This window comes from Chelonia mydas, chromosome 4, assembly GCF_015237465.2.
Source record: "Chelonia mydas isolate rCheMyd1 chromosome 4, rCheMyd1.pri.v2, whole genome shotgun sequence".
In the NCBI taxonomy this organism is placed as follows: domain Eukaryota; kingdom Metazoa; phylum Chordata; order Testudines; family Cheloniidae; genus Chelonia; species Chelonia mydas.
In genome coordinates this window covers 12,181,122-12,208,864 of record NC_057852.1, presented here as the reverse complement: position 1 = coordinate 12,208,864, position 27,743 = coordinate 12,181,122, and the positions used below count along the sequence as shown (strand labels likewise).

The window sequence follows — 27,743 nt, the reverse complement described above, 5'->3', positions numbered from 1 at the left end:
AAAAAAATTTCAACAGCTCTAGATCACAAAAGCATATTTCCAAGAGTTACGCTTGCCTTACCGGAAAGTGATGAAAGAAGGTACATTTTTAATAATGGAATGTAAAAATATCTATAATTTTCCCTAGGTAATTACAGATGGGGGGCATATGCACACACACCGATGGATTTTTTAAAAGATTAAATGAATACTATTATGGAAAACAAAAACAAGATCTACTCACCTGGATATCCAGCATTTTTCTTTCCTCTCCTAAAGAATCGTCTTTGTCCTTTTTGCTAATTTTTGATTTTTTTGGCAAAGGATGGTCCCTGGCATCTTTCTGAATCTTTAACCTAAGCTCCTGAGCAAATCTACATTCCATATTAAAAACAAACACACAAAGCAACTTCCATTAGTACAAAATCTACACAACTTGGTGTCCACCCCCGGCCCAGTCAGATTACGTCTCTTTTGAAGTCAAACAAACGATTACATTTTTTAAAATGAGAAATTGGCCAAACTGGATTACCTAGGAAAAAGCCTCACAACTTAGTGTGGCCTGAATCTATACATCTAACAAAACATACACGGCAATTAAAACAAATGAAGATCGTGCACTAATTTGGCTTGAGTTTAGATATTGCTGGGGAATATAGCGTGATCGGGTTTGGTGCTAGTTAGGAGACATCATCCAATAGAACGCAATGCTGGACACTTTTTGCGGAATAAACACGGAGACACGGGTACAGCATTCATTTTTGGGGTAGGAAACTTATGTCCTGTGTTCCAGGTCAGTGACTCTCTCTGCTGCACGCAACGAAGAATGATGTTGTCTGTGTCATTTATGGATATTAGTGCAGACACATCACTGAAACATTATTAAAGAGGACACTTGCTCTTGTGCTCTGGGACAACAGATGGAATTAATATAGATTCCGCTTATTCGCAATCTCTCTGTTCCCAGCAAAAGGTTGGTAACATATCTGAAGGCTGCCAATAAGTGAAAGGCAGGTTTGTGCAGCTGCAGCCAGCAAAAGAAGCCCTGGGACACGCCTTTTCAGGTTGCAGTCCCCCAAATCTGCCTGCAGCCAGGGCCTTTCTTCCAAAAATAGCTGTCAATAAGCAGCATGCCTATTGCCAGTCTCTGAATCCTATTAACTTACAGTCAATGGGAAAGGTTTGGTTCCCAGCAAAATGTTGTTATTAACCAAAAGTTGTTAACATCAGAATTGCTATTAAGTGGCATCCATTGTACTATCAATGGGCCTGCTCTTGCTCTCACTGGAGCCAAGGGTGTTTTGCCATTGAATTTAATAGGAGCAGGATTAAATGCTTCTGTGAAACTGGTGGTACTCTGCTCCTGGCATTTTAGAGAAGAGGTCACTTGGAAAAAAAGCACACACATAATTTCTGCATCAGAAATTAGGAATATCCTATGTGTCTCCCATTTTAACACCTGCCTGCACAAGAATTCAAGAATATAAACTGGTGTCGATCCTTATCAGCGATCCTTATTCACATTAGTTTGCTACTTAGCAAGTAACACAAGACTCAGTAAAAAGAACGAGGAGTACTTGTGGCACCTTAGAGACTAACAAATTTATTTGAGCATAAGCTTTCGTGTGCTAAAACCCACTTCATCAGATGCATGCAGTGGAAAATACAGCAGGAAGATATATATATATACACACACAGAGAACATGAAACAATGGGTGTTACCAGACACACTGTAACCAGAGTGATCACTTAAGGTGAGCTATTACCAGCAGGAGAGCGGGGGAGGGGTGGGGGTGGGAACCTTCTGTAGTGATAATCAAGGTGGGCCATTTCCAGCAGTTGACAAGAACGTCTGAGGAACGGTGGGGGGTGGGGATAAACATGGGGAAATACTTTTACTTTGTGTAATGACCGATCCACTCCCAATCTCTATTCAAGCCTAAGTTAATTGTATCCAGTTTGCAAATTAATTCCAATTCAGCAGTCTCTCGTTGGAGTCTATTTCTGAAGTTTTTTTGTTGATGTATTGCTACTTTTAGGTCTGTAATCGAGTGACCAGAGAGATTGAAGTGTTCTCCGACTGGTTTTTGAATGTTATAATTCTTGACGTCTGATTTGTGTCCATTTATTCTTTTACGTAGAGACTGTCCAGTTTGACCAATGTACATGGCAGAGGGGCATTGCTGGCACATGACGGCATATATCACATTGGTGGATGTGCAGGTGAACGAGCCTCTGATAGTGCGGCTGATGCGATTAGGTCCTATATCTTCCTCCTGTATTTTCCACTGCATGCATCCGATGAAGTGGGTTTTAGCCCACGAAAGCTTATGCTCAAATAAATGTGTGAGTCTCTAAGGTGCCACAAGTCCTCCTCATTCTTTTTGCCAACACAGACGAACACGGCTGCCACTCTGAAACAAGACTCAGTGTAACAAGCGTCTATGGGCTGAACCGAAACCCACTGAAGCCAGTGGGAGCACTCCATGGACTTTAATGGACTGTGGAACGTGCTGTACATGCAACCATGTGCTGTATTACTTAACTAGGCCACTCCAGATCTGACTTACTAGGATTACAATATTTTGCCACACTTAGGTAAAGTTAAGTATAATTGTGTTTTATTATTTAATCATCTAGAACAGCAGTTCTCAAACTGTGGGTTGGGACCCCAAAGTGGGTCGTGAGCCCGTTTTAATGGGGTCGCCAGGACTGGCATTAGACTTGCTGGTGTCTGGGGCCCAAGCTCAAGCACCACTGCCCTGGGCCAATACCCGAACCCCACCGCCCTGGGCCGAAGCCAAAGACCAAGGTCTTCAGCCCTGAGTGGTGGGACTCAGGTTACAGGCCCCTACGTGGGGCGGAAGCCCTTGGGTTTTGACGTTGCCCCCTCCCCCCAGCCTAGGGCAGAGGGGCTCAGGCTTTGGCCCCCCCGGCCAGGGTGGCAGGACTCGAGTAGGCGCAGGCTTCAGTCCCCCTTCCTGGGGTCATGCAGTAATTTTTGTTGTCAAAAGGGGGTCGCAGGGCAGTGAAGTGAGAGAACCGCTGATCTAGAATTACTCAAATTTTGTTGAGAAAAACTGAACAAACCTGATAAAACAAATAATTCACACACTGATTTCTAGTACGTTTTCTGTGCATTTTATGGCAATAACTTGACGAATATTTATTTATAGGCAATTCTCTAACTTTCCCTGGGCATAATAATTTTCTTTTTTCTGCTAAACATGCAGCAAGTACTACACTGGTGTAATGCTAACCACACTGAAGGCTGCTCTTTACCCGAAAGCGCAATTCTACTCTGCAAAATGACTACGTAAAAATGGCACTGTGCCGGGCTCCATGTTTACTGTCTGGCATTTTCCATATCAAATGTGCTCAGTTTACAAGTAAAGTCTTGGGATTTTTTCTAACTGCGAGCCCTGCAAACACAGCATGGAACCTCACAGAGCTCAGTGGCATTACCTCCTTCTCTCACACGGCCATTTTGACCAAGAAGCAAACAGACAACGTACCTTTCCGCAAATCCATCTTTGTTAAAGAAATCGCACTGCAGTAGGTCAGCACAGGATGGCCTTTTGTCCGGATCGATCTGCAAGCATTTCTAAAAGACCAAGGTAAAGTTTGGTAGGCAACTGCAGTAGCATCAAATGAAAAATCTTTGATATTTCTAAATAAAAGTCACTAAAGAGAAAGTAAGAAAACAAACAAACAAGGCCCAAAGTTATAGAAGAAAACACTGCTACGATGTGATTAAGGGATGTAACCAGGGAGGACAAACTGGAGGAATTTAACAATGTTTGCTTGCTGCATCTATTTTAGTCAACGACACTTGGAAACTCTTTCTATATAGAATTGCTGCCTTTCGCTGACAGACATCAATCTGCTTTCTCCTAAACTGTAACCATCTCTCTAATTTTGATTATTTTAATTTTTTGGCCAGGATTTTACAGTATGGACAACGTTAAGCATTAGAAACCAAATAAGTTGTGTTCAAAGTGTTATTTTATTTGGCCAACAAAATTATTGTATTGCACGCACAAACACACACAGTAGCAGCAGCAATGTTCAATTCATATTTTCTCAAAACTAAAAATCTAAAGTGGCTAAGGCAAAATTGAGGGTTTTCTAGAGGCTAATTGCCATTGTAACAGAGGCACAAAATTCTGGGGAGGAAGATGAAGGGCACACTCCTATCTACTCCTCCCCATCATCAAGAGACAGACCTACTTGCTTCCGTTCTTTACAAGGAAAGGTACCAACTCCAGGAGTTACAGATAAGTGGCTCTGTGGGTCATAGAGTATGCATGCTGAATGCAGCTAGCTATAGGGAGAGAAAGTTGCTCCCCACATGGCCACACAATATAAAATCACATCCCAGAGAGAAAGGGTGTTTTAACTGCTCCTTGCTAGGATTCTGCATCTGTAACACACTGGTCAGCATGTGTTACCTGTCCCGCTCTGTGCCCAACCCACAGCTTGAGAGCCTGGCAGAGATTCATGCTTTCAGCTCTGGAGGTCCCCAGTTCAACCTTGCTGTCAGCTAAAATGGCAGCTGCCACATATTCAAAGGGACCACCCACCTTCAAAGCCTTTCCCCGAAAACTGTACCCTGGGTGGGTGGGCTACACACCACAGGTGGGGCTGGAATCAGTACTGAATGGGGCCTCCAAGTCACTAGCCAGACTAGACGCTACTTCCTACCACCACCACCCTACCAGCAGCTCCATGTGAGAGGGGAACGAAGCATGTGGAGCAGGGACCACAGCTCTTGCTCCCTCTGCTCAGTGGCCAGGGATCCAGGCAGGAAGGAGAGCAGCTCAGAGTCTCCTTCCCCAACCATCACCAACCCCACAAGGAGTGGGGGCCTCAGCTCCATCCCCATTCAGTCAATGAGGGAGAAGGCGACAGGAGAGGGCCTATCCTCCCTCTGCCAGTGTCACAGCTACAGAGCCTATGGGAGGTGCAGGGGAGACGGGGGGCAGTGGAGAAAATAGACCTATGAAAAGTCTAAGGGGGCAACTGTCCCCCTGGCAAATGATGCCCCTGAGTGGAGAAGCGATAAGTGGGGTGACACAAGGGGGGGGTCAGGACCCAGTTGTCCCAGGGTAAGAAGGACAGCCAAAGGTGGAAGCAGAAAGCACAGACAAAGGGATGAGGACACAATAAATCCTAGCAGCAAAGTGTTTTGTTGAAAGGAAGAGGCTGTGCATCATGTTTTTTTTCAACTGCCAAGCCAGCTAATTGTTCATTAGACTGGGAACTGACAGACAGCCAGAAATGCAGCCTCTCCCTTGCATTTTTGATCCCTCTTCCCCTCAATCTAAATCACAGAACCTTAAGAACAAAGGGAAGATGGACAGAAGGAGAAAGCAGAAGACCAAGGCATTTCCAAAATAATTAATTACCTTTGTTAAATCTAACACTGCAGCAGAGAGCTTGGGATACCGTCTTTCAAGAGGTTCGACCTCCTTGACCTCTGGCAACCTCACTCCAGCAAAGAGTGGATTTTTATAGAACAGCTCTTGATGCCGTGGAGTTAAGTTGCCTGGAATGGGTAGGTTATATTGTTATGGGACCACAACTGCGTACACAAAGCTTAGCACAGACTGTAGCCCTCTGCTCGATTGTAGATGTCAGGATGTCCGTGCCAGTAAATGTTACCATTTTCCTTACGCTAGCTAAAGCTCTCAGCGGTCTCACTGTGGTTCTTTATCCTATCGGACATTTTGGATCTAGAACCTCAAAGACAGCCAATACGAAAAGGCTTTTCTTGGCAGAGAAAACTCTAGCCCTCAACCTGGCCCAGACTAACCTTAGAGACTGAGACCCTTCAGTGATGCCTTTGTGGGGTCTCTCTTCCTCTACAAGCAAAATGAACTCTGGTTCCATTTTCAAGCTAAAGGAGACCCACTCCCTTTTACAGCATATAAAGGAATTAATGTTCTCAAAACGCTGCTGCCCCAGCACCCCAGTCACCACTTCTCGCATGTCATGATTCATTTAGCTCTACCTGCTGCCTTTGATGCTGGGAGTTCAGCTATGGACCTCGGCAGGAATGGGCAGTTTAACTGGAGTGACTGTTACTGCTTCTAAGAACATCAGAACAGCCATAGTGGGTTTGACCAATGGTCCATCTAGCCTTGCATCCTGTCTTCTGACAGTGGCCAGTGACAGATGCTTCAGAAGAAAGGAAGAGGTCATGGCAATTATCAAGTGATTCATCTCCACCATCCAGTTCTGACTTCTGGCAGTTGGAGGCTTGGCTTAGGGACACCCAGAGCATGGAGTTGTGCACCTGACCACCTTGGCTAATAACCATTGATAAGCCTATCCTCCATGAACTTATCTAGTTGTTGTTTTTCTTTACCCAGTTATACTTTTGGCCTTCCAAACATCCCCTGGCAATGAGTTCCACAGGTTGACTGTGCGTTGTGTGAAAAAGTACTTCCTTTTGCATATTTTAAACTTGCTGCCTATTAATCTCATTGGGGGACCCCTGGTTCATGTGTGATGGGAAGGGGTAAAGAACACTTCCCTATTCACTCTCTTGACACCACTCATGATTTTACAGACTTCTACCATACCCCCCCCCTTAGTTGTCTCTTTTCCAAGCTGAACAGTCCCAGTCTTATTACTCTCTCCTCACACAGAATCTGTGCCATGTCCTAATCATTTTGTTGTCCTTCTCTGTACCTTTTCCATTTCTAGTACATGTGTTTTTGAGATAGGGTGACCAGAACTGCATGCAGTTCTCAAGGTGCAGACGTGCCATGGATTTCTCTGAAAGAACCCAGCCAGCAGCACCAGGAGCATGCTCCCCTGCTGAGAGCTCTCCTGCAGGGGGCATGGCTGGGTTCCACTCTCCCCCTCCCTCTTCGGGGGCTACTGTACATAAGGACACTAGGGAGACCGCCTGGGGTACCTGCAGCATTCTGACCAAGTTCTTCCTTTCACCAGCTCCAACTTGTGGTCTTTTGGCTTCCGCAGCGGCTGGCCAAGATCTGTGGCTTGGATGAGTGCATGCTAGCTGAGGCTCAGTCGGGATAAGATAGAGGTGAGGATAGTGGGATGGGGGGGGGGGACTCAAGGAGACAGCAGGTGCACTTTCTGTCCCTTTAACTGAGGGCGCTTTGGCTCCTGAAGTCTGCACCTAGGGGTGCCATTAGGAACCTGGCGGCTTCTGGCTAGCCAGATGGCTGTGGTAGCCTAGAGAATTATTTTAAATATTCCCTTGGCAACGAAGCTGCTTCCTTTCCCACCAGGAGCGGACATGGCCACATCTACATGGCATAACCTTTGACTGCTAATAACGCAAGACCAGCTTGCTTCTAACAGTCCCAGTCAGCTACAACAAAGAGGACAGATTGTGGTATTTTCAAATCTTACAGTGCTGTAATCATTAACAAAAAATATCCACGTTCCAGCCTGGGAGGCGAGAGGTGAAATGAAATACATCTGGGAGTCTTCAAAGCCCGAGAGGACATTTGTCCACATGACAAAAAAAACACCCTGTTTTGGCCCAATCATCCGTCTTTACCAACTTTCTCCCCCACCCCAACTGAAATAGCATGAGTGCATTAAGGCAAGAATCAGGCACTTTGGCAAGACTGTTTGCATAGTGTTTGCTTACACTACTCCCAGTGCCACCCTTTTTTCATTGCCACGACATACCATAAGCCTTTGCTAGTTAAACACAGAAAAAAGCTGACACATTCTTACCCAGACATTTCATGATATGGTACAGCTGGTCAATGTCCGAGTCCCCAGGAAACAGGGGCTCTCCTGTTAGCATTTCTGTGACCAGACAGCCAATGGCCCACACATCCACAGCCCTGAAAGAAAAGCACAGAGACTGAAACCAGCGCCGGGAAAACCATCTCAGGGTAGTTTCCTTCTTACATCTGAGCCCAAAGTTGCCCGTGTTCATTGCCCAGAAGGTCACTGCATGGTCTGACATAGCATTGCCCTGGACAGCGCATGGTTTTTGCCTGTGGCAAAATTACTGTTTTCAGTTTTAACCAGGCATAAAAAAAGATCTGTTTTGTGAACTAAGGTTTTGATTAATGATGCTGCCCACCCTCATGTAACATAACATGCTCTAGCATTTCCCCCCTTATTAACGAGGCAGAAGTGGAGACGCTCTTTCCTAAGGAGGGATTTGTTTTTAAGATTTATTTGCTGAAGGTGGATTTAAGGTTCTATAAAGAGATAATATGTACATACATTTTTAAAGAGGTATGTCAAGCAGCATTAAAAATGTAAAGGGACCAAACCAGGATTTCTCCCATTAAAGTCCATGGGAGTACTGACCAAGTCTACAGGACTGATCCTCAATGCAAAGAAATCCCATTAATTCCACTCACACCCCAACAGGGCCCCCCACATATCTGTCAAAGTTCTGAAGGGCCTACCACCCATCTAATTAGCATTCTCCTCCACTATACAACCTGCAGCCTTCAGAATCCACAATGCTGTTAGCATCTTTCTGTCTGAAAATGATAGGAAGGAGCTAGCCATCCATCTCAGGGTTCTCCACTGCCTTCGCCCATCACCATAGTACTCAAGCAGCTTCCATGTAAAACAGATTGGCAAGAGGGAGGCCCCTAGGGGACTTGATTGAGTCTCTGGCTCCTCTATCTTTGTGCGTTATAGAAACTGTACTGGGGGTAGAGGCTTGTTTCCGAAGAGGAGGAGTTGTTGTGTTATCACAGTTATGGCGGAAAAGCCGCCTTGTAATTTGTCTGCAAAGCAGGAAAAACCCTCTGCAAACTCTCCTGTCCATTTTCTTACTTGCCATACTTGGTATCGCCAACCAACAGTTCCGGAGCTCTATACCATCGCGTCGCCACATAGTCAGTGTAAGCTTCACCAGGGGCTGCCAGGGTACGAGCGAATCCAAAATCACAGAGTTTTACAACTCCTGATTGGGAGACCAATATATTTTCCGGTTTAATGTCTCTGTGTATTATCTAACAAGAGAAGCAAAAAGTATAATTGAAGAACTTCCTATTTCTCTGTCATGAGAATTTACATTCCGTAGACTGACCCACGAAAAAAATCTAGTTCCATTGTATGTATGTAAAAACGAAGCTTTCACCTGCACAGAGGATACCTAAGCTTAGTCTTCAAGACGTTCATGTATACACAGTCAGTGCACAAAGCGCGTGCCGAAACATGCATGTGCGCGCACAAACATCTATTTTGCATACAAATGATCATTTTGTGCATGGGAGTGTGTCCTTTGCACATGAAGTTACCTACCACAGATATTTTGCAGGCACAAATTATGTGCCTGATTTTGAAAATCTGGCCTTGACCATTTATTTGAAGAATAAAAGTTGTAAGTGTTGTGCTGAGACATCTCAGTGCTTTGGGTTTCTCATGCCGCTGACCGTAAAGAATTTTTATGCACTAACACAATATCAATTTCCCAGATATACAAGAAAATGCTTCTTCACACAATGTGAGATTAAACGGAAGAGCTTGTTGTCACAGGAAGTTGAATCCAACAATTTAAAAAGATTTTAAAAAGTTAATATTTAAAGAGCCATCATGAATACCCAGAATCAAAATTAACAACAAAAAATTTTGAAGAGCTATTAAACCTCATACTTCAAGGCTTAAATAAATCTTTAACCACTGGAGACCAGGATGGACAGATTATCCCACATCTGCTTACTACAGAGTTCTTACATCTTCCTCTGAAACAGTTGGTGCTGGCCACCATCATAGGGTTGGATGGACCCACAGGCTAGAGGGTTGGATGGACCTTGGGTCTGAGTCACTCTGGGAATTCCTATGAAATACTGGTTTCAGAGTCGTAGCCGTGTTAGTCTGTATCAGCAAAAAGAACGAGGAGTACTTGTGGCACCTTAGAGACTAACAAATTTATTTGGGCATAAGCTTTCGTGAGCTACAGCTCACTTCATCGTGGGTTTTAGCCCACGAAAGCGTATGCCCAAATAAATTTGTTAGTCTCTAAGGTGCCACAAGTACTCCTCGTTGTTTTTTCTATGAAATACTGTCACTATTAACATTTGCATACTTTACATATTTCTTTCCAGTTGAAGCTTTACTTAAAATAAGTACTTAGCAGCTACTCATCCATTGAGTTTTTTTAGAATGCAAAGTTAACCTCATCAGTCTACTTACATTGTGACTGTGACAAAATCCTATTCCTTTTATAATCTGAAACAAATATTTCCGAACTCTATTGTAATCTAGTCCATGTGGAAACAGCTCAAGGTCGTCGAGAAGTGTATGATCCACAAATTCAAACACCAGATACCATCGTTTCTTCTTCTTACACACTTCCAGCAGGTTCACCAGATTTTCATGTCGAAGTTGCTGTTATAAAACAATAGATACTTTATGAGAACATATCAGCATTTACCAGCATAAAAGACCTAGAGCCTGAAAACTTAATTGCAATGCACCTGGTATCCCAAACACCCTCTCATCTTTGACATAAAGAAAAGGAGTACTTGTGGCACCTTAGAGACTAACCAATTTATTTGAGCATAAGCTTTCGTGAGCTATGCTCAAATAAATTTGTTTGTCTCTAAGGTGCCACAAGTACTCTTTTTCTTTATGTGAATACAGACTAACACGGCTGCTACTCTGAAACCTGTCATCTTTGACATGACACTCGTGCTGTTTTATGTTTAAAATTGGGTCCTGAGGGTCTCATAAGAACGCCCATACTGGGTCAATCCAATGGTCCATGTAGGCCAATATCCTGTCTCTGACAGTGGCCAGTGCCAGATGCTTCTCCAGAGAAAATAACTTTAATTTCATAAGTCAAAGAGGCACATGTACACTTTTTACCGGAGTCAGAAAAAGCAAGTGAGTAAATACACATCCATATTTAGTTCACAATAGAAAGGCTGACACTGAGCAGCTCATTATTGTATTCATAAAGGGAATTTTCAAAGCCCACCTCCGCTCTTTGGTACATAGTTCACAGCAACTGGATTTAGATCTCTACAGTTCATGAGTCCTGCCCCTGTAAAGGTGACTGGTAGTAAGTTGGGCCTCAATCTTGCAAAGACTTCAGTGAATGCGTAAACATAAGCATGCACTTAAATTAAAAGGGATTATTCGCATGTGTAAAATTTAGTATGGGCTTAAGTATTTGGGTCAGGATATGACCCTAACAATACAATCCTGCACTGGCCTGTCCACAGGAAGGATTTCTGCCCCTGCAGAGGCAAACCAGAACCCCAAGAGGTCCCTTAGCGTAGATGACAAGGGGGCTAGTTTTTACTCGAAAATTCAGTCACGGTAGATCACATCCTCAAGCCATTACAGTAAATAACATGTTGCCAAACATGACTTTACGCTCAGGATAGACAGGGGCAGTCATAGTTAACCTTATCTCAGCTGGCCAGGAACAAACCTTATCCACAGTATTACCCACAAATAGTTAACACAATGTTAAACACAGTTTGTTCCTGTCATGTCCAACATTGTCTTGGTTAGCCCGGATCCTCAAGGTCATGTTCTAACACAATCTAGGAAATACAAGCCCCAGCTGTTCACAATCACCCATCCCTGCCAGTCCTACAGGAACAGAGTCTTCCAGGGATGCTCCTGCTGTATTCTAGCAGCTGTTAGAGGAGCCACTGAAGGCAAGTGCACGTATCTCAGGGAAGGGCTTACACGGTGAAAATTCTTCACCCTTTACTCTTCCCCACATCCTGCAACAGGTGAAGGAGAAGGTATGTGCTGCCAAAAATCATACAGTTCTTCTCTTCCATTCCTTTTCCTACTCCCCTCTCCACTCACAATTACAAAAATCTTGTCTATAATAATGTAACTTACAGAGCTGTGCCAATTCACCAGCAAACTCATGTGCTTGTAAGTGTTAACTCTATACCTTACCCTTGGCTGCATGTGTTTACAGACAGTAAACCCTCTGCAGCAAGGATACTCTCTTCTCTGTGACTTTACCGGGCCCGGGACAATGGGGCTCCTATCCTGACGGGGGTCATTGGGCATTCCCATAATGTAAATATTTACAACAAATAATAACAGTGCTGCAATACCTTTAAACTAAAATACAAATGGAGAGTTCAGACTTCAGCATTCTTCCCTAAAATTCTGTTAACAATTAAACAGGTTCCATTAAACTATGTCTCATCTGGCAGAGTCAGGTTAAAAAGTAACATACCAAAGAGACAGAGGCCCCATTGAGATATTGTTAAAAAATGATGGTTTAGAAAAAGAGTTAGTCAAAACCGCAAATGAAGCCACGGAGGTGTGTTACCTACTCATTTTACCACCATAGTCTAACAAGAGCAAAGTCCAACTCTAGAGTGTTTTACATTTGTGTTATTAGCTTATCATCTGTAGAGGCAACAAAACAAAACCCACACTGCTAAAAGAGAGTTGTTATCCATGTTGCAGTTGCCAATATTTCTGAAAAGTAATCAAGAAATCACACAAGACATTTTCAAGGTGTTTTATTTGGAAGCTACCACATGAACACCAAGCCCAAAACCCACAGTATCTAAGGCCTTGTCTACACACGAGTCATACCGCTTCAATTATACCAGTATACTTAAAGTGGTACAATCCCTCTAGTGCAGATGCTGTTACACCAGCATCAATGGGCTTAGGGCTTGTCTGCACTATAGTCCTGGCTGATATTGCTACACTGGCAGAGACCGCTAGCATAGACTCAGCGTAAACTGGCAGAAGTTCTTCTGCTGGCATATCTACAGCACGTGCCCCAACGACATTAGCTAAGCTGACACGAGCACTCTTCTGTTGGCATAGTTGTGTCTACACTGAGGGGTTTGCCAGCATAGCTGTGTCTGCTGGAGGGAGTGAGATTTTTTTTTCCCACACTCCTAGCCAGCATAGGTACGCCAACAAGACTTTGTAGTGCAGACGAGGCCTTAGGCTGGCACAGTTTAGTCCCATTGGGGAAGGGGAATAAGCTAGACCAGTATAATGCACCTTCATACCATCATCACTGTGCCAAAACATGGGGTTGTACCAGTAGAACTGTATCAGTAAAAAACCACCATAGTGACACTAGTACCAAACCTGTGAGGAGGCCAAGCCTAGCAGTCCATCTGAACAGCGCTACCCAGCAATCATGCAGAAAGTGAAGTCTGAAGTGTAATGGTTGACATTGTCACTTAGCAAAACAACAGTGGAAGTTGTATATGCAAGTGCAAGAGTGCAGGAACATATGCAAAATATCCTGTAATACTCCAGTCCTATTAGCTGTTCTGCTGGGAAACAACTCCTTCTGGCTCTTTATGGGTTAAAGGGAAATGTACCAGATGGGCCTGGAAGGAGAAAATCATTTGAGGACTGCTGAGGTTGTACTGAAGTGAGGCTGGGCTGAAGGGATGGAAGGAGATTTAGAACCGTCTCATGACGATAGCCCACCCCAGAAGGTGCAGAAGGCCCACACAGCAGAGGGAATTCTCTCCGACTTTGGAACTGGGCACTTGGTACTTAGATGCCATGGTGACAAACCCTGGATTAGACAGACACAACAGGCACTGAATTCTAAAGCCCAGTCTACTAATAAAGAACTTGAACAACCAAGTAAAAGAACCCGATCAAATAAAGATGAAATGCTGGGAATCGCACTGTTCACTCTTTATTCACTATTTCACGTCACTTTAAATCTACTCATCAGTCTTGTAACTGGGTGAGCTTCTTTATTGAGTCAATAGGCTGTTAAACAGGACAGATTTGTTGTAACTTACGGAGAGGAATTTATTTATTAGGGCTGCCATACACAGCAAAATGAATCAATTCAGTTAAGTAGTATTTTACAGAAGAGGGAGTGGAATCAAGTCTATTACGCCTAGCCAAGTGCTGGGTTACTTTTAATAACAAACTGAACACACGTTCCCTAAGATCAGACGCCTGCTAATTGACTGCTGGATAAGTCCTATGGACTCTGGAAAACTGGGCCTAAAATTCCACATCATGGATGTGACAGGTTCGGTCACAGAGATCCCCTTGGGACTGTCACCTGATGTGCTGAAATTACCTCTGAGCCTGTTTTTCCTGCCAACTTGGGACTCCAGAACCCTGTCTTGTTGAGCCAGACACACTAGCCTGCTGCAGCACAGACTCAGGGTCTGAACCACGCCCCCAAAGCTGCAGGCTTTAACTGAAAACCACTCAGCAGGTTACCTGTCTCCAGCACCCAGCTCCCAATGGGATCCAAACCCCAAATAAATCCGTTTTATTCTGTATAAAGCTTATACAGGGTAAATTCATAAATTGTCCACCCTCTATAACACTGATAGCTGTGCATATCTCTCCGTTTGCTCCCCCAGGTATTAATCACTTACTCTGGGTATATTAATAAACAAAAGTGATTTTATTAAGTATAAAAAAGTAGGATTTAAGTGGTTTCAAGTAATAACAGACAGAACAAAGTAAGTCACCAAGCAAAATAAAACAAAACACACAAGTCTAAGCCTAATACAGTAAGAAACTGATTACAGGTAATATCTCACCCTCAGAGATGTTCCAATAAGCTTCTTTCACAGACTAGACGCCTTCCTAGTCTGGGCCCAATCCTTTGCCTTGGTACAGTCCTTGTTAGTTCCAGCGGACATCTTAGGTGGTAAACAGGGGCTCTCTAATGGCTGAGCCCCCCCTTGTCCTGCTCCACCCCCTTTTATAGCTTTGGCCCAAGGCAGGAACCCTTCGTCTCTCTGGGTTCCCACCCTTCCTTCTAAATGGAAAAGCACCAGGTTTAAGATGGATTCCAGTATCATGTGACATGGTCACATGTCACTATAAGACTTCATTACCCACTGGCTGGCACACAGGTACACAGGAAGGCTTACAAGTAAACAGAGCCATTTACAAGCACCCTTAATGGCTTCCACTTAATATGTTTACATCTGTAATACAAGTTTATATTTTATTCTCCTAACTCCAGACATAGAAATAATACATGCAAACAAACAGGATGACCACACTCAGTAGATAAGCTTTGTAATGAGACCTTACAAGAGACCTTTTGCACAAAACATATTCCAGTTACAGCTTATTCACATTTATAAGTATGTTTTTATAAAGCATATGGAGTGCAATGTCACAACGGATATACAGGCTTCTGTCCTACTCAGCTGTGCCAATATTCTTGGCATTTTCAAACACCAAGGCTTTTATAAAATCCACTCTGAAAGTGACTCATTCAATCAGCATAGTATTCCCAGAGTTGCCCAATAAGATATTATGTGTTATCCCATCATCAGGTTTTCATGGTACCAAAGAACAGGACATTGACAGCAGCTAAATGCACGGTGGGAGCTGCCAGGAGAAAGCTGGAGTTCAGGGCATATGAGTGGAGGGCAGCTGAAAAGTTGTGGGAGGTGGTTAGAGTTTCTGGTCCCCAGGAGGTGCAGAATATAGGTTTTGGGGAGGAGAGGCAGCTCAGGGGTCTCACCTCCTTGCAGGGAAGGGAGAAAGTGACTTTGTATCTGTGGAAAAGGGAGCATAAGCTTCCTTGCCACCCCAGACACCCATGACAGCAGCCAGGGACCCTAAAGGGCCACACCCCCAACAAAGATAGGTAAGCACATTAGCTGAGTGTTACTGTGAAAATGATCAGCAGTAAAACAGTTCATGTTCATATTTAAATTGTCATTATTAGGTTTCAGAGTCAACACCACTTGAAACAAAGAGGCACAATTCACACCTATCCTACTGTAAGGTCTGAGGCCTTTTTCTGCAGTAATCAGCAGCAGCTGCAGGAGGACAGCAGCAGCCATGAGCTAAGAAGCAGAGAGTCACAGCCTCACATTCCACCTAAATTGTCATATCGGGCAGTTAAGAAGGCGCTCCTGCCCTAATAGTACCCACCAGCATCAGAGAAAGAAACAGATCGTAAGATGTTTAAAGTTTAAGATTGTTTGATAGCATTCTGTCCGGCAAGGAGTAACTTAATGTTTGTGATTCTGAAATCTACATTTTTTTTTAATTGTTTTGCCTTTATGGTCCCTACTTCTCTATTGTTCATCTGTACAGTTTCTGTCCAAGTCTTTGATTCTTGCATAACTAATTTTGCAAAGATTTAAATCAACTAAGATCTGATTGGTTAAAGAATTGTTTTGTAGTAGGCTAGGACTGGTGAAAAATACTGTCTTGTAGTATTTCAGTTTTAAATGACTAGTTAAGATTTTGCTAAGTAGGACCCAAATCTTAACTATATGGGGTCCAAAAGGAAGTTCTTTGGAACCGAAGTCCAGGACACAGCCCAAGATCAGAGCTGCCAGACCTCAACACCCTAGCGACCATACAGGCAGAAACTGGAGCCCCAGACAAGCTAATCTCGACTAGCCATCAAGAAAAGTATGTCTGCCTTATTGGAAGTGGGGAGCATTGCATGCTTAGTGTGTGTATTCTGTTTTGGTAATTGTTAATAAATAGAGGTTAAGGATATTATTGTGTAAGGCTCTTTCACTGGTAAGAGGCCCCGCAACCAAACAGAAGATTACACCCTGAGCCCTAGGATCTGGGGACGGGTGGGGGTGCCTAAATTAACCAGGTTACACCTTGAGCCCAGGGAAGGGTAAAGGTGGGGGCCCTAGAGTGTGCGGGTAACACTGCAGCTATAGTTTCAGGCTATTTACAGATTCAAGCATGGGTTTACTCATTGCTTAGGACAGGAGTAAAAAGAAAAGGAGTCCTTTTCTTTTTGCGAATACAGACTAACACGGCTGTTACTCTGAAACCTGTCATTAGGACAGGAGTATTTGCTTCACAGCCATAAGAGCTGAAGAGCTCTTGTTTTTTAATTAAAGCTTAGATTCTGGAGAAAATTCCACAGCTGTTAAAGACACCAGACTCCATCCATGTGGAGCTTGCAGCCTATGAAACATAACAAGATTAACTCTCCTGACATTTATTTTCACTGACTGTCTACATATACTGGACCATGGCATATTAATAGTAAAATGCTCTTTGCCAAGCTCTCTTTCATCCAGGAACAAAAGTTAATTTCTAAGATACCCGGGAGCGGGGTATGCCCTGGGCTTGATACCACACAGCATCACTGCTAATGGACCAGATAAAACCCAGGGTCAAAATTGGATTGCCTCACAGTAGACTGGGGAACCAGAACTTTTCCCTAGTAGTTGTATCTTATGCTCAGCATCTAAGCTTTCATTTAACAAACTTTTAAAGGATAGTTGTGTCTTACGGTTGTGAAGATTACATTCATTTCATATTTTCAGGGTTAAGTGATGAAGCCATATCTGCCTGAATCTGCTGACAGCCTGAAACAAAAACTCTGCAGTAGGTGTAAATTGTACCCCTTCATTTAATAGGGGGAGTTGATGCTGAAGCCTAATGATGACACTGTTTCACTAGTGATCAAAATTGTACAAGACAGAGGAAAGGGCCCACTGTGGAAATCTGCACAACATAGTGTGAAGAGCATGTTAGTCTGGTGTTATGAATGGGTAGAGGACAAGGGAATACCAGGACTCCGTTTGTTCCCATCTGACGCAGGATAATACTCTATCCTATGCAATCTCCTGTACCTAGGTCTATCCTTCTAGAGTGCAAGGAAACTTTGGCTAGTACACAGAGCAATAGCCCACATTCTGAACTGGGCAGACTCTGTATTCTGCACTGGCTGCCAATCCCAAGTAACTAGGGGATTACATCGTCCCTTTTAATCCACACCACTGGGGCTAATCAAATTATTAGAGGCAAGGAGAGACTTCCATATCAAGAGAGATGGAAAAGACTGGGACTCTTCGTTCAGAAAGGAAATGAGTGGAAGGGGATGTGAAAAAAGTGTATAAATTATTGAATGACACAGAAAAGGTAAATCAGATGGTCCTGTTTACCCTCTTATAGTACAGAAGGCAGTAAATTGAACTGGAAAGTGACAAAATTTAAAATGGATAAAATATGGTTTTAATAAACCACAGTGTATAATTAGTCTATGCAACTCACGGCCACAAGCTAACACTAAGTCCAAGAGCTCAGTGGGATTCAAAAAGGATTGGAAATGTGTATGGATAACAGAATATCCAGTTGCATTAAACAGAACAAACAAATCTAAGGATTATAAAGCTGCTCAGTGCATGGCATAAGTCAACCACTAACTGATGGGGCTTGGAAAGAAATTTACCCCTCTGGGTAGATTATTCCACAATTATCCATGATGCAGATGTTCTTGCACCTTCCTACGAAACATCGCATACTGGCTATTGTTGGAGATAGGATCCCACACTAGGTAGATCGCTGCTCTGAACTGGTATGCCAACCCCGGTGGTTTTAGGTACAGCGTCACACACTTCTGACAGCAAGAGGGGTACAGGAGTGCAATAGAAGTCCCTTTTTTAATTTGTCACATGCAATGCTCCACTTCCAGCCATCTAACAATACTAATATGTTTCCAACTGGCAGATGAAGAGAATATCTGCCAACAGAATGCCTTTAATTGCAGTCAAGGTGGAATCAAGTTTGCAGCTTCATTTGCATCTCATTTCCTTTCACCCTTCCCTCATGAATAGAGAGCATACAAACACATTCCTAACAAAGTCAGTGCCAGCCAACTAACTGAGAACAGCACCTAACCAAACAGAAAAGTAACTCCCCATTGATCTGAGCTAACTGCCAAATCAATCTACCATTGGTATTTTTAAAAATAACAGTAGCTAACCATACCTAAATTGTTCCACCTAGATTGCTGCTATATTCTAAATGTAAACATAAAATGACTTATGTCTAGGTTCCTTCCCCACTCCGAACTCTAGGGTACAGATGTGGAGACCTGCATGAAAGACCCCCTAAGCTCATTCTTACCAGCTTAAGTTAAAAACTTCGCCAAGGTACAAACTTTGCCTTGTCCTTGAACCATATGCTGCCACCACCAAGCATTTTAAACAAAGAACAGGGGAAGAGCCCAGTTGGAGACGTCTTCCCCCAAAATATCCCCCCAAGCCCTACACCCCTTTTCCTGGGGAAGGCTTGCATTTCTGATCTGTTCCCGGCAAAAGCATCACACAGACAGACAAAACCCTCCAGATTTGAAAGTATCTTATCCCCTCATTGGTCATTTTGGGTCAGGTGCCAGCGAAGTTATCTTAGCTTCTTAACCCTTTGCAGGTGAAAGGATTTTGCCTCTGGCCAGGAAGGAGAAAGGTGGTTAGCCTTCACTTTGTTTTTATGACACGCCCCCCAAATCACAGATAGGGTGAAAACACTGGCTGTGATTTCTTCCTGGAGCTCTAGGAGAAAACAGAGTTAATAAAAGACACATGCACCTCTAAATATGCTACAAACTGTATAAAAACTAACAATATTTTCCACATCTCAAGGACGATTTTAACCAGTTGATTCTGGGAAACTTTCACGGGAGAGTGCATCAGCCACTTTGTTAGAAGCTCCTGAGATGTGCTGGATGTCGAAATCAAAGTCTTGGAGAGCTAAACTCCACCAAATAAGCTTTTTGTTCTTTCCCGGGGCGGTATGAAGCCACTGTAGCGCAGCATGATCGGTTTGCAGGTGAAAACGCCGTCCCCAAATGTATGGGCGTAGCTTTTCCAGAGCATAGACAATGGCATAACATTCCTTTTCACTGACTGACCAGTTGCTTTCCCTCTTAGACAGCTTCTTGCTGAGAAACACAACAGGATGGAACTCTTGATTCGGTCCTTCCTGCGTTAAGACTGCTCCCACACCACGCTCGGACGAATCTGTAGTTACTAGGAACGGTTTGTCAAAGTCTGGGGCCCTTAGCACTGGGTCAGACATGAGTGTCGCTTTAAGCTTGTTAAAGGCCTTCTGACACTCTTCAGTCCACTGAACGGCATTTGGCTGTTTCTTTTTGGTTAGGTCTGTCAGTGGGGCAGCGATTTGGCCGCATTGCGGTACAAATCGCCTGTAATATCTGGCCAAGCCTAAGAAGGATTGGACCTGTTTCTTTGATTTTGGGACAGGCCACTTTTGGATAGCATCCACTTTGGCCTGAAGGGGGTTGATAGTTCCTTGACCCACCTGGCGTCCAAGGTGGGTCACTCTATTTAGGCCTATTTGACACTTCTTAGCCTTAACAGTTAGTCCTGCCTCCCTTATGAGCTCAAAGACTTTTTGTAGATGTTCCAGGTGTTCTGCCCAGGAATCTAAAATATGGCCACATTGTCAAGGCAGGTGATTGCATATTCTCCTAATCCCGCTAGGAGACCATCTACAAGTCTTTGGAAGGTGGCAGGTGCATTCCACAGCCCGAAAGGGAGCACATTAAATTCATACAGCCCGACATGTGTGATGAAGGCTGACCTTTCCTTGGCGGATTCATCTAGCGGTACCTGCCAGTACCCCTTGGTTAAGTCCAAGTAGAGATGAACTGGGCCCGTCCCAGTTTCTCTAATAGTTCATCTGTACGTGGCATTGGATAGTTGTCTGGACGAGTTACAGCATTTAGCTTACGGTAGTCCACGCAAAAACTTATCTCCCCATCTGGTTTGGGAACTAGAACCACTGGAGATGCCCATGCACTGCGAGAGAAGCGGATTACACCCATCTGTAGCATATCCTGGATCTCCCGTTCTATGGCAGTTTTAGCTTGAGGAGACACCCAGTAAGGCTTTAATTGGGTGCGCATTACCTGTGTCAATGGAGTGGTATGCCCGTTCCGTCAGTCCTGGGGTGCCTGAGAACGTCGGTGTGTAGCTAGTGCACAGCTCCTTGAACTGCTGTCGCTGCATATGCCCAAGGGTCATGAAGCGGTTCACCTCTTCCATGCCACTCGCACTTTTCCCTTCGTAGTAGACACCTTCAGGCCACTCAGTGTCATCCCCTCCCTGGGCTGTAAACTGACAAACCTCTAACTCTCTGGAATAAAAGGGCTTTAGAGAATTAATATGGTATACCTTAGGCTTTCGGTTTGAGGTGGGAAATGCTATGAGATAATTAACAGCTCCCAGGCGCTCCTGGACCGTGAATGGCCCTTCCCACGATGCTTCCATTTTATGGGCCTGGAGCGCCTTTAAGACCATGACCTGGTCCCCTACTTTAAAGGAACGCTCTCTGGCATGTTTATCATAACAGGCTTTTTGCTCTTTTTGAGCATCCTGTAGGTTTTCTTTAGCAAGGGCTAAAGAGGTTCGGAGGGTGTTTTGTAGGTTGGTTACAAAGTCCAGAATGTTAGCTCCTGGAGAAGGTGTAAACCCCTCCCATTGCTGCTTTACCAGCTGTAATGGCCCCTTAACCTTGCGGCCATATACAAGTTCAAATGGTGAAAACCCTAAACTGGGATGGGGTACAGCTCTGTAGGCAAAGAGCAACTGCTTTAACACTAGGTCCCAATCATTGGAGTGCTTATTTACGAATTTACGTATTGAAATGTTCTCCAACTGGCTTTTATTCTTTTATGTAGAGACATCAGCCACACTATTAGAGGCTCGTTCACCTGCACATCTACCAATGTGATATATGCCATCATGTGCCAGCAATGCCCCTCTGCCATGTACATTGGCCAAACTGGACAGTCTCTACGTAAAAGAATAAATGGACACAAATCAGACGTCAAGAATTATAACATTTAAAAACCAGTTGGAGAACACTTCAATCTCTCTGGTCACTCGATTACAGACCTAAAAGTAGCAATACGTCAACAAAAAAACTTCAAAAACAGACTCCAACGAGAGACTGCTGAATTGGAATTAATTTGCAAACTGGATACAATTAACTTAGGCTTGAATAGAGACTGGGCGTGGATGGGTCATTACACAAAGTAAAACTATTTCCCCATGTTTATCCCCACCCCCCACCGTTCCTCAGACGTTCTTGTCAACTGCTGGAAATGGCCCACCTTGATTATCACTACAAAAGGTTCCCGCCCCGCCCCACCCCGCCCCGCTCTCCTGCTGGTAATAGCTCACCTTAAGTGATCACTCTGGTTACAGTGTGTATGGTAACACCTATTGTTTCATGCTCTCTGTGTATATAAATCTCCCCACTGAATGAATCCAATGAAGTGAGCTGTAGCTCATGAAAGCTTATGCTCAAATAAATTGGTTAGTCTCTAAGGTGCCACAAGTACTCCTTTTCTTTTTGCGAATACAGACTTAACATGGCTGCTACTCTGAAACTTTATATTTATGACAACTTACCACTACAAATTTCATATTTTTCAAAAGTAATTCAAATTGTAAGATCACAAACATCCTGTAATTTCAATGCAGAGACAAGACACTACTCCTTAAAGATCTCTCAATGCATAGTTTAACAAGGTTTAAAAAATATTCCCTAATACACATTTATAAAGCAGTCCAAGATTATAGTGACATATAGTTATAAATTTTCTACACATAAACATAAACAGATGATAATGGATAATTACTAGCTTTACTATAGTTTTTGCACTTTTGAATGGTCTAGGGCTGCAAAATGTGACAACCTAAGACCCTGATTTAGGAAAAGATCCCCATTCAAGAAAATATTGAACAGCATGTCGTTAACTGCTTTCCTGAATCAGGATCTAAAACCAGAATATACTTTTCTTTTTATCCTTGGCAGCTGAGGCTACTACAAAGGCACCACTTTCAAAATAAAGTAACCTTCTGTACTTAAGTTTTCAGTAACACAACTTGGATGGCAAGCCTCTTATATAAAGCTATCTTTCTTAGACGAATGACAATCAAAATATACATCAAAAACCACCATTTGTTTCAGAATCTGTAAAACTTAAATTCCTAAACTAATACTGGGACTTTTATACAGAAGTGTATTTACTGTATGTTACTGCTGAACACACTAGGTAAAATGGACCTTGCTTCTGCCTACGTCTGCATGTTACTTTGTACGTGAACTCACCTTGAGTAGCTTGATTTCTCTCATGGCAATTTTTTTAACCATTTTATCATCCTCACTTTCCAAAAATTTCTTGATGGCGACTATTCTTCCATTGTCTTTATTTCTACACTTCATTACCATTCCGTAGCTTCCTTCTCCGACTAGCCCAAGGGTCTCATATTTTTCCATTTTAATTCAGAAACCTCTGTGTCTTTGTGCTGAAAGCCATAAACCAGGGTAAGCATACACAACAACAGCATCTACATTTCTGACAAATTCTCCACTGCTTTTACTACAACCAGTCTACCTCGGCCCCCACCAGCACACATACTTAATCATAACCTTCCCAAGTTGTGCTCTGTGACCTCCCAGGAGTCCGTATGAGGCACAGTAAATAACAAACCCATAGAGCAGGCTGAGCGTTTGTATTGTGTTTGATGTCTCAGCACATCTTTTAATGGAAACAAAAGGGTCTGTGCAGGACAAGGTCAGAAGCCTGGACTGAAGTTAACAAAGCAGTAGCAAAACTTTTGGCAAAATATTATATTTATGCAAAGCCCAAAAATTTTTGTTTGTGTATCTTTATGACAAAGTAAGTAACAGCTCTGAATTTTACATACCTTCTGTTTTAATAAAAAACATACATATGACTGATCAGAAAAGTAGATACAAAACTGCAGAGATTACAGTATACTTTGCATTTAATAGCTTATTTTGAATGGCTGACTGAAGCCTGTACAGAAGAGGGTTGGAGCTGACATTGTTCTAGGAAGATAAGCAATCACTCATGTTGTCTCAACCACAGAGAAGAGGAAACTCAGCTCATTTTTCACCTAATAATTTCATTTTGATCATTTCTAACTGGCACTGCTTAACCCATAATCGAGCCGTCTCTTGAGCATCAAAAGGAATAATTCCATTTCAAACTTCTTTGCTGTTTTCACACAAGCCTTAAATAGGATGCTTTATGCAGTGATAACAAGTCTATGAGAAACCAAGTGCAAGGAGAGTTAATGGGTCCAAGAGATGTAAATATTTCAAAAATACCAATAAAAAATAAGAATCAATATATGGCCAAGAATGTATTACACAATCAAAAGTGGCCAATCCCAGACTCCGAAAGCTTAGATCATTTCTTATTGCTAGGTATGAGCCTGCTCTTACAGAAATCAATGCGAATTTTGCCCTTGACGTTGGGCCCTACATCCTAATGCTACTGTAACTGGTGAATGTTGCGTGCTGTGCTTTGGAAATGCAAAACACTCACTGAATCCTCAATTACCCACGGCAGGCAAGGGCTTGTGTTTGAGACACGTGTGAGCCAGTCTCAAAGCAAGAGTGCCCCAACACGTATGCCTCCCTTGCCCTCACGCTACAGCCCCCTGACCAGGAAATACATAAAGCAACTAACCTGAAGAAAGACAGAGGAGAACTAACACTGGCAAGGGGGAGCTGTGATACAGCAAAGAGCATTCCATCCACCGATGGGGCACCTGTCCATCACTGCAGCATCCAAGCCCTGCACAAGTACCTCTGGGGTTGATTTGCTTTGACCTCTAGCTGAGGAAGGGTTTGCAGCAATATTGAGAGATTAATATCACAGTGACTGAATCACCCCCCACCCCCAACAGAGAATGTATGTGTGTGTTCACTCCTTATCCAGGCACAAATCTCCCAAAGCCTTAAATTACAGAACCTCCACTAACATCTCTGTAACCCCTTCCCACCATCCCTCTGTAGGGGGACTCCCACATCACACCCCCTAACCTCCCTATCCACCTCCCCCCACCGCTGCCCCTCTGTAAGGGGGGGGACACCACACCAAACATAACACCCCTCCTGCATACCATACACCTTTCCCCCACCTCTCTGCAGGGGGAGCCCCCATCACACCCTGCAACCCCCTCCCTCAGTGCAACACACCTGCCCCCCCGCCCCAATGCAGGGAGAGTCTCAGTTACACCCTGCAACCCCCTCCCCCAGTGCAACACACCTGCCCCCCCGCCCCAATGCAGGGAGAGTCTCAGTTACACCCTGCAACCCCCTTCCCCAGTGCAACACACCTGCCCCCCCAAACGAGGGGGAGCCCCACGCCGCGCGCTGCCCACACGCCGGCTGCCGAGCCCAGGTATGCAGAGGGCTGCTGCGCGGGCAGGGAGTGGGGAGTGGGTCGGGTTCCCCAGGGCTGGGCTACCCGGAGCGCGCGCGGCGTGGGGAGCAGCCTCCCCCATCGTCACCCACCTGCCCCGAGCGCTTCTCCCCCCGCCGCGCGCGCCCGCGCGCTCACCCGGGAGCAGCGGAGCAGCCGCGCGCCCGGCGCACAGGCCGCGCGGGGCCGACACCAGCCGCGGCGGGGTGGGCGGGCGCGCGCCCCGCCAGCCAGCCGTCCAGGGCGCGGGGGGGTGCACGCGAAGGCCCGAGCAGGCTGCGAGCGCGAGCGGCGGTAGCCAGGGGCAACGGCGCAGCTGTACACACGCCGCCGCCAGGGCCGGGCGGAGCCAGCGCGTGCCGCCGCCTCAGGGAGGCCCCGGGGCAGGGGGCCGCGCTGCAGGCACAGGCCGTGCAGAGACTGGGCGCTAGCCTGACCCCCTCCCGCCCCCCAGGGCCCGAGCAGGGATTTCCCTACACCCTCCTATGGGGGGGGGGTTACACCCCCCGAATTTCCAATGACCCCCGCCCCCAGTTTTGTGAACTAGTTCCAGGCAGTGTTGCCCATTGAGGGATGGTTTGGAAATTTGAAGTGAATCATTGATACACGCTTTAAAAGCATATACAGCGTATGATAAAATAGGGGGGTGGCTGAGAAAGTATGAAAGATTTGAAAAGGAGGAAGATGGCAGAGCTTCCCGGGAGAGCTGTTGTTTTTATGACCATGTCAGTGCATTCATTTCACTGATGTTGGCCAACCTCATAATTTCAAGTGCTGGTTTGTAAGCAAAGCCGAAGTGCGCTCTCCCCCACAGCCAGTGATGAACGGGAGGCCTGAGGGGAAAGGCTTCCAGACCAGATTGTATTTATATTCACACCTCCTCTACCTACTAGCAAACAGAGCTGCACTGCCCCCGTGATACGTTTCGGCTGGGGTTAGGTTACGAATCACCTGAAGGAGGGGTAATGAAATGTTATTCTTATTAGATGAGTAAAGGGCAGTAGAACCATACTTAGGTGGTGCTGATTGAGGGCATCAAGAGCGGGGGAAGGGATAGGTGTTTTGCTTGATAGTCTGCCTGTGTCACAAGTACAGTTTGACCTGCTCCTCTCCACTATTTAAAGACAGAGCTGATTAGGCTCCATAGATAGCTGTAGTGATCACTTAACAAAACAAAGGCTGAAGTCACTGAGAATCAAGTTTAAGTGCTTAGACCTGCTGTGGGACAGTGTTTCTGTAGAAGAGATGGCCCAGGCTGCACCAGCAGCAAGGTTCCCCCACTGAGAGCTCAGCTGAAATCACCGAGAGCTGGAAGAACTTCAAGAGACCAACTCGTGCGAACAAACATGGCTGAGGCATCATACTCGCTATTTAAGCAACAGATACCGCACACTGCAAACTGGAGGCCAATGTTTAGTGCATTGTCACTTGTTCATCCTGAAGTTGAACACTGGTTCTGAACAAGACCAGCAAATGCTCACTATCTTTCTGCAAGAAACTCAACTGACGGGCTAGACGCATGTGGTGCCACAGTGAAAGACTCAACAGTTGAGAAAGTTAAGAACTCTCTCACCACATTCAAAAAATTTGCACACATGGCCGATGAATGCACCAATGCAAATGGTCATCAAGTCATTGTTTACGTTATCTTGATGTCAGTGGTAGGCATTTCTAGATGTTCAAGTTTATAGAAGACAGATTGGCTGCATCTGTGACAACCCACATCTTAGAAGAGTTAAATGCTTGTCAATGGGACCCCAAACATATGGCTGCTTGTGCATTTGCTGGAGCTTCAAACTTCTCTAGAAGACATGGTGGAGCACAAGCTTTGCTCAGAGAAAAGTGTAACCCTAATCTCTCCTATACACACACACTGCAGAGGCCATCTACTCCAACTAGCGCTAGTACAAGCTGCAGACTCTTCAAAAGACATTTAAAAAGCTATAAATTTAATGTCTGCATTATATTCTTTTTTCCAGCAAGAGTCCAAAAAGACTGAATATCTTGGAAAATATAGGAGATAAACTGTGACTATAGATCAAATTAGTCCAACTTGGGAAAACGCTCTCTCTCATGAGCGATCCTTGGCTGTTGTCTTAAAATTACTCCAGCCATTATTACTGGCTTTGGAAAGTATCTACCAAGATGGGATGGATCTAAGTAGTGAGGCTGGTGCATTACTTTTGCTACTACATTCAGAGAAGACCATTGCCATTTTCTCTCTTGTAAATCTACTGTTGAAACCACTTAGGTCATTAAACAATGCCATCCAGGCATCTTCTACAACAGTAGTAGATCTTTGTCCAGCAATAGAAGCTACATTTGGATCAGAGCGCTATCCATTGAAAAAGTCACTGGAAGAAGCAAAGACTTCAGTCCGGAAGTTGACTAATGAAGGCATTTATACTGAATCCTTAAATGAAGAGGACAAGAAGCGTTTGTTAAGACAACTGAAAAGCTTGACACAGACTTGATTCTTAAAAATCTACAACAGCGACTTCTAGATTCTGCTCAACCTCTATGTAGCTTTTACAGATCCCTGTCCTATCAAACACCGACAGTTGAGTGGAGTGAGAGACTACCAGCAATGGGGCTGCCACGTGCTCAGGACAGAATAGAGAATTTGAACCCAGAGTGGAATATCGTACGATGAATGAATGAAGATTTGACTTCAACTTATTTTTTATCATCACTAGTGGCTCGACCCGATCTTTGTGTTACGTTTCCTGGGCTGAAAGAAGTAGGAATTCATCTCTTGCTACTCCCAGTCACAACAGCTACAGCCGAGCGTTCTTTTTCATCATTGAAT

At 44.4% G+C, this 27,743-nt stretch overlaps 1 protein-coding gene across 7 annotated transcripts in view; it reads right to left on the bottom strand.

Annotated features, from left to right (window-relative positions):
* CDKL2 (cyclin dependent kinase like 2) overlaps positions 1-25,209 on the bottom strand; it is a 36,739-nt gene extending 11,530 nt beyond the window's left edge. The window contains exons 1-9 of one of the 7 annotated variants that reach the window (XM_043544552.1): positions 25,073-25,209; positions 24,197-24,345; positions 22,807-23,003; positions 10,135-10,329; positions 8,773-8,951; positions 7,702-7,814; positions 5,388-5,527; positions 3,495-3,583; positions 224-353 (exon numbers count right to left, since the gene is read on the bottom strand). In XM_043544552.1, coding sequence (XP_043400487.1) covers positions 224-353; positions 3,495-3,583; positions 5,388-5,527; positions 7,702-7,814; positions 8,773-8,951; positions 10,135-10,329; positions 22,807-22,974 — 1,014 coding nt within the window. In that variant the 5' untranslated portion in view covers positions 22,975-23,003; positions 24,197-24,345; positions 25,073-25,209. The other 6 variants (XM_037896651.2, XM_043544554.1, XM_043544556.1 and 3 more) reach the window with 6 other exon arrangements.
* Between the last annotated feature and the right edge of the window lie 2,534 nt (positions 25,210-27,743).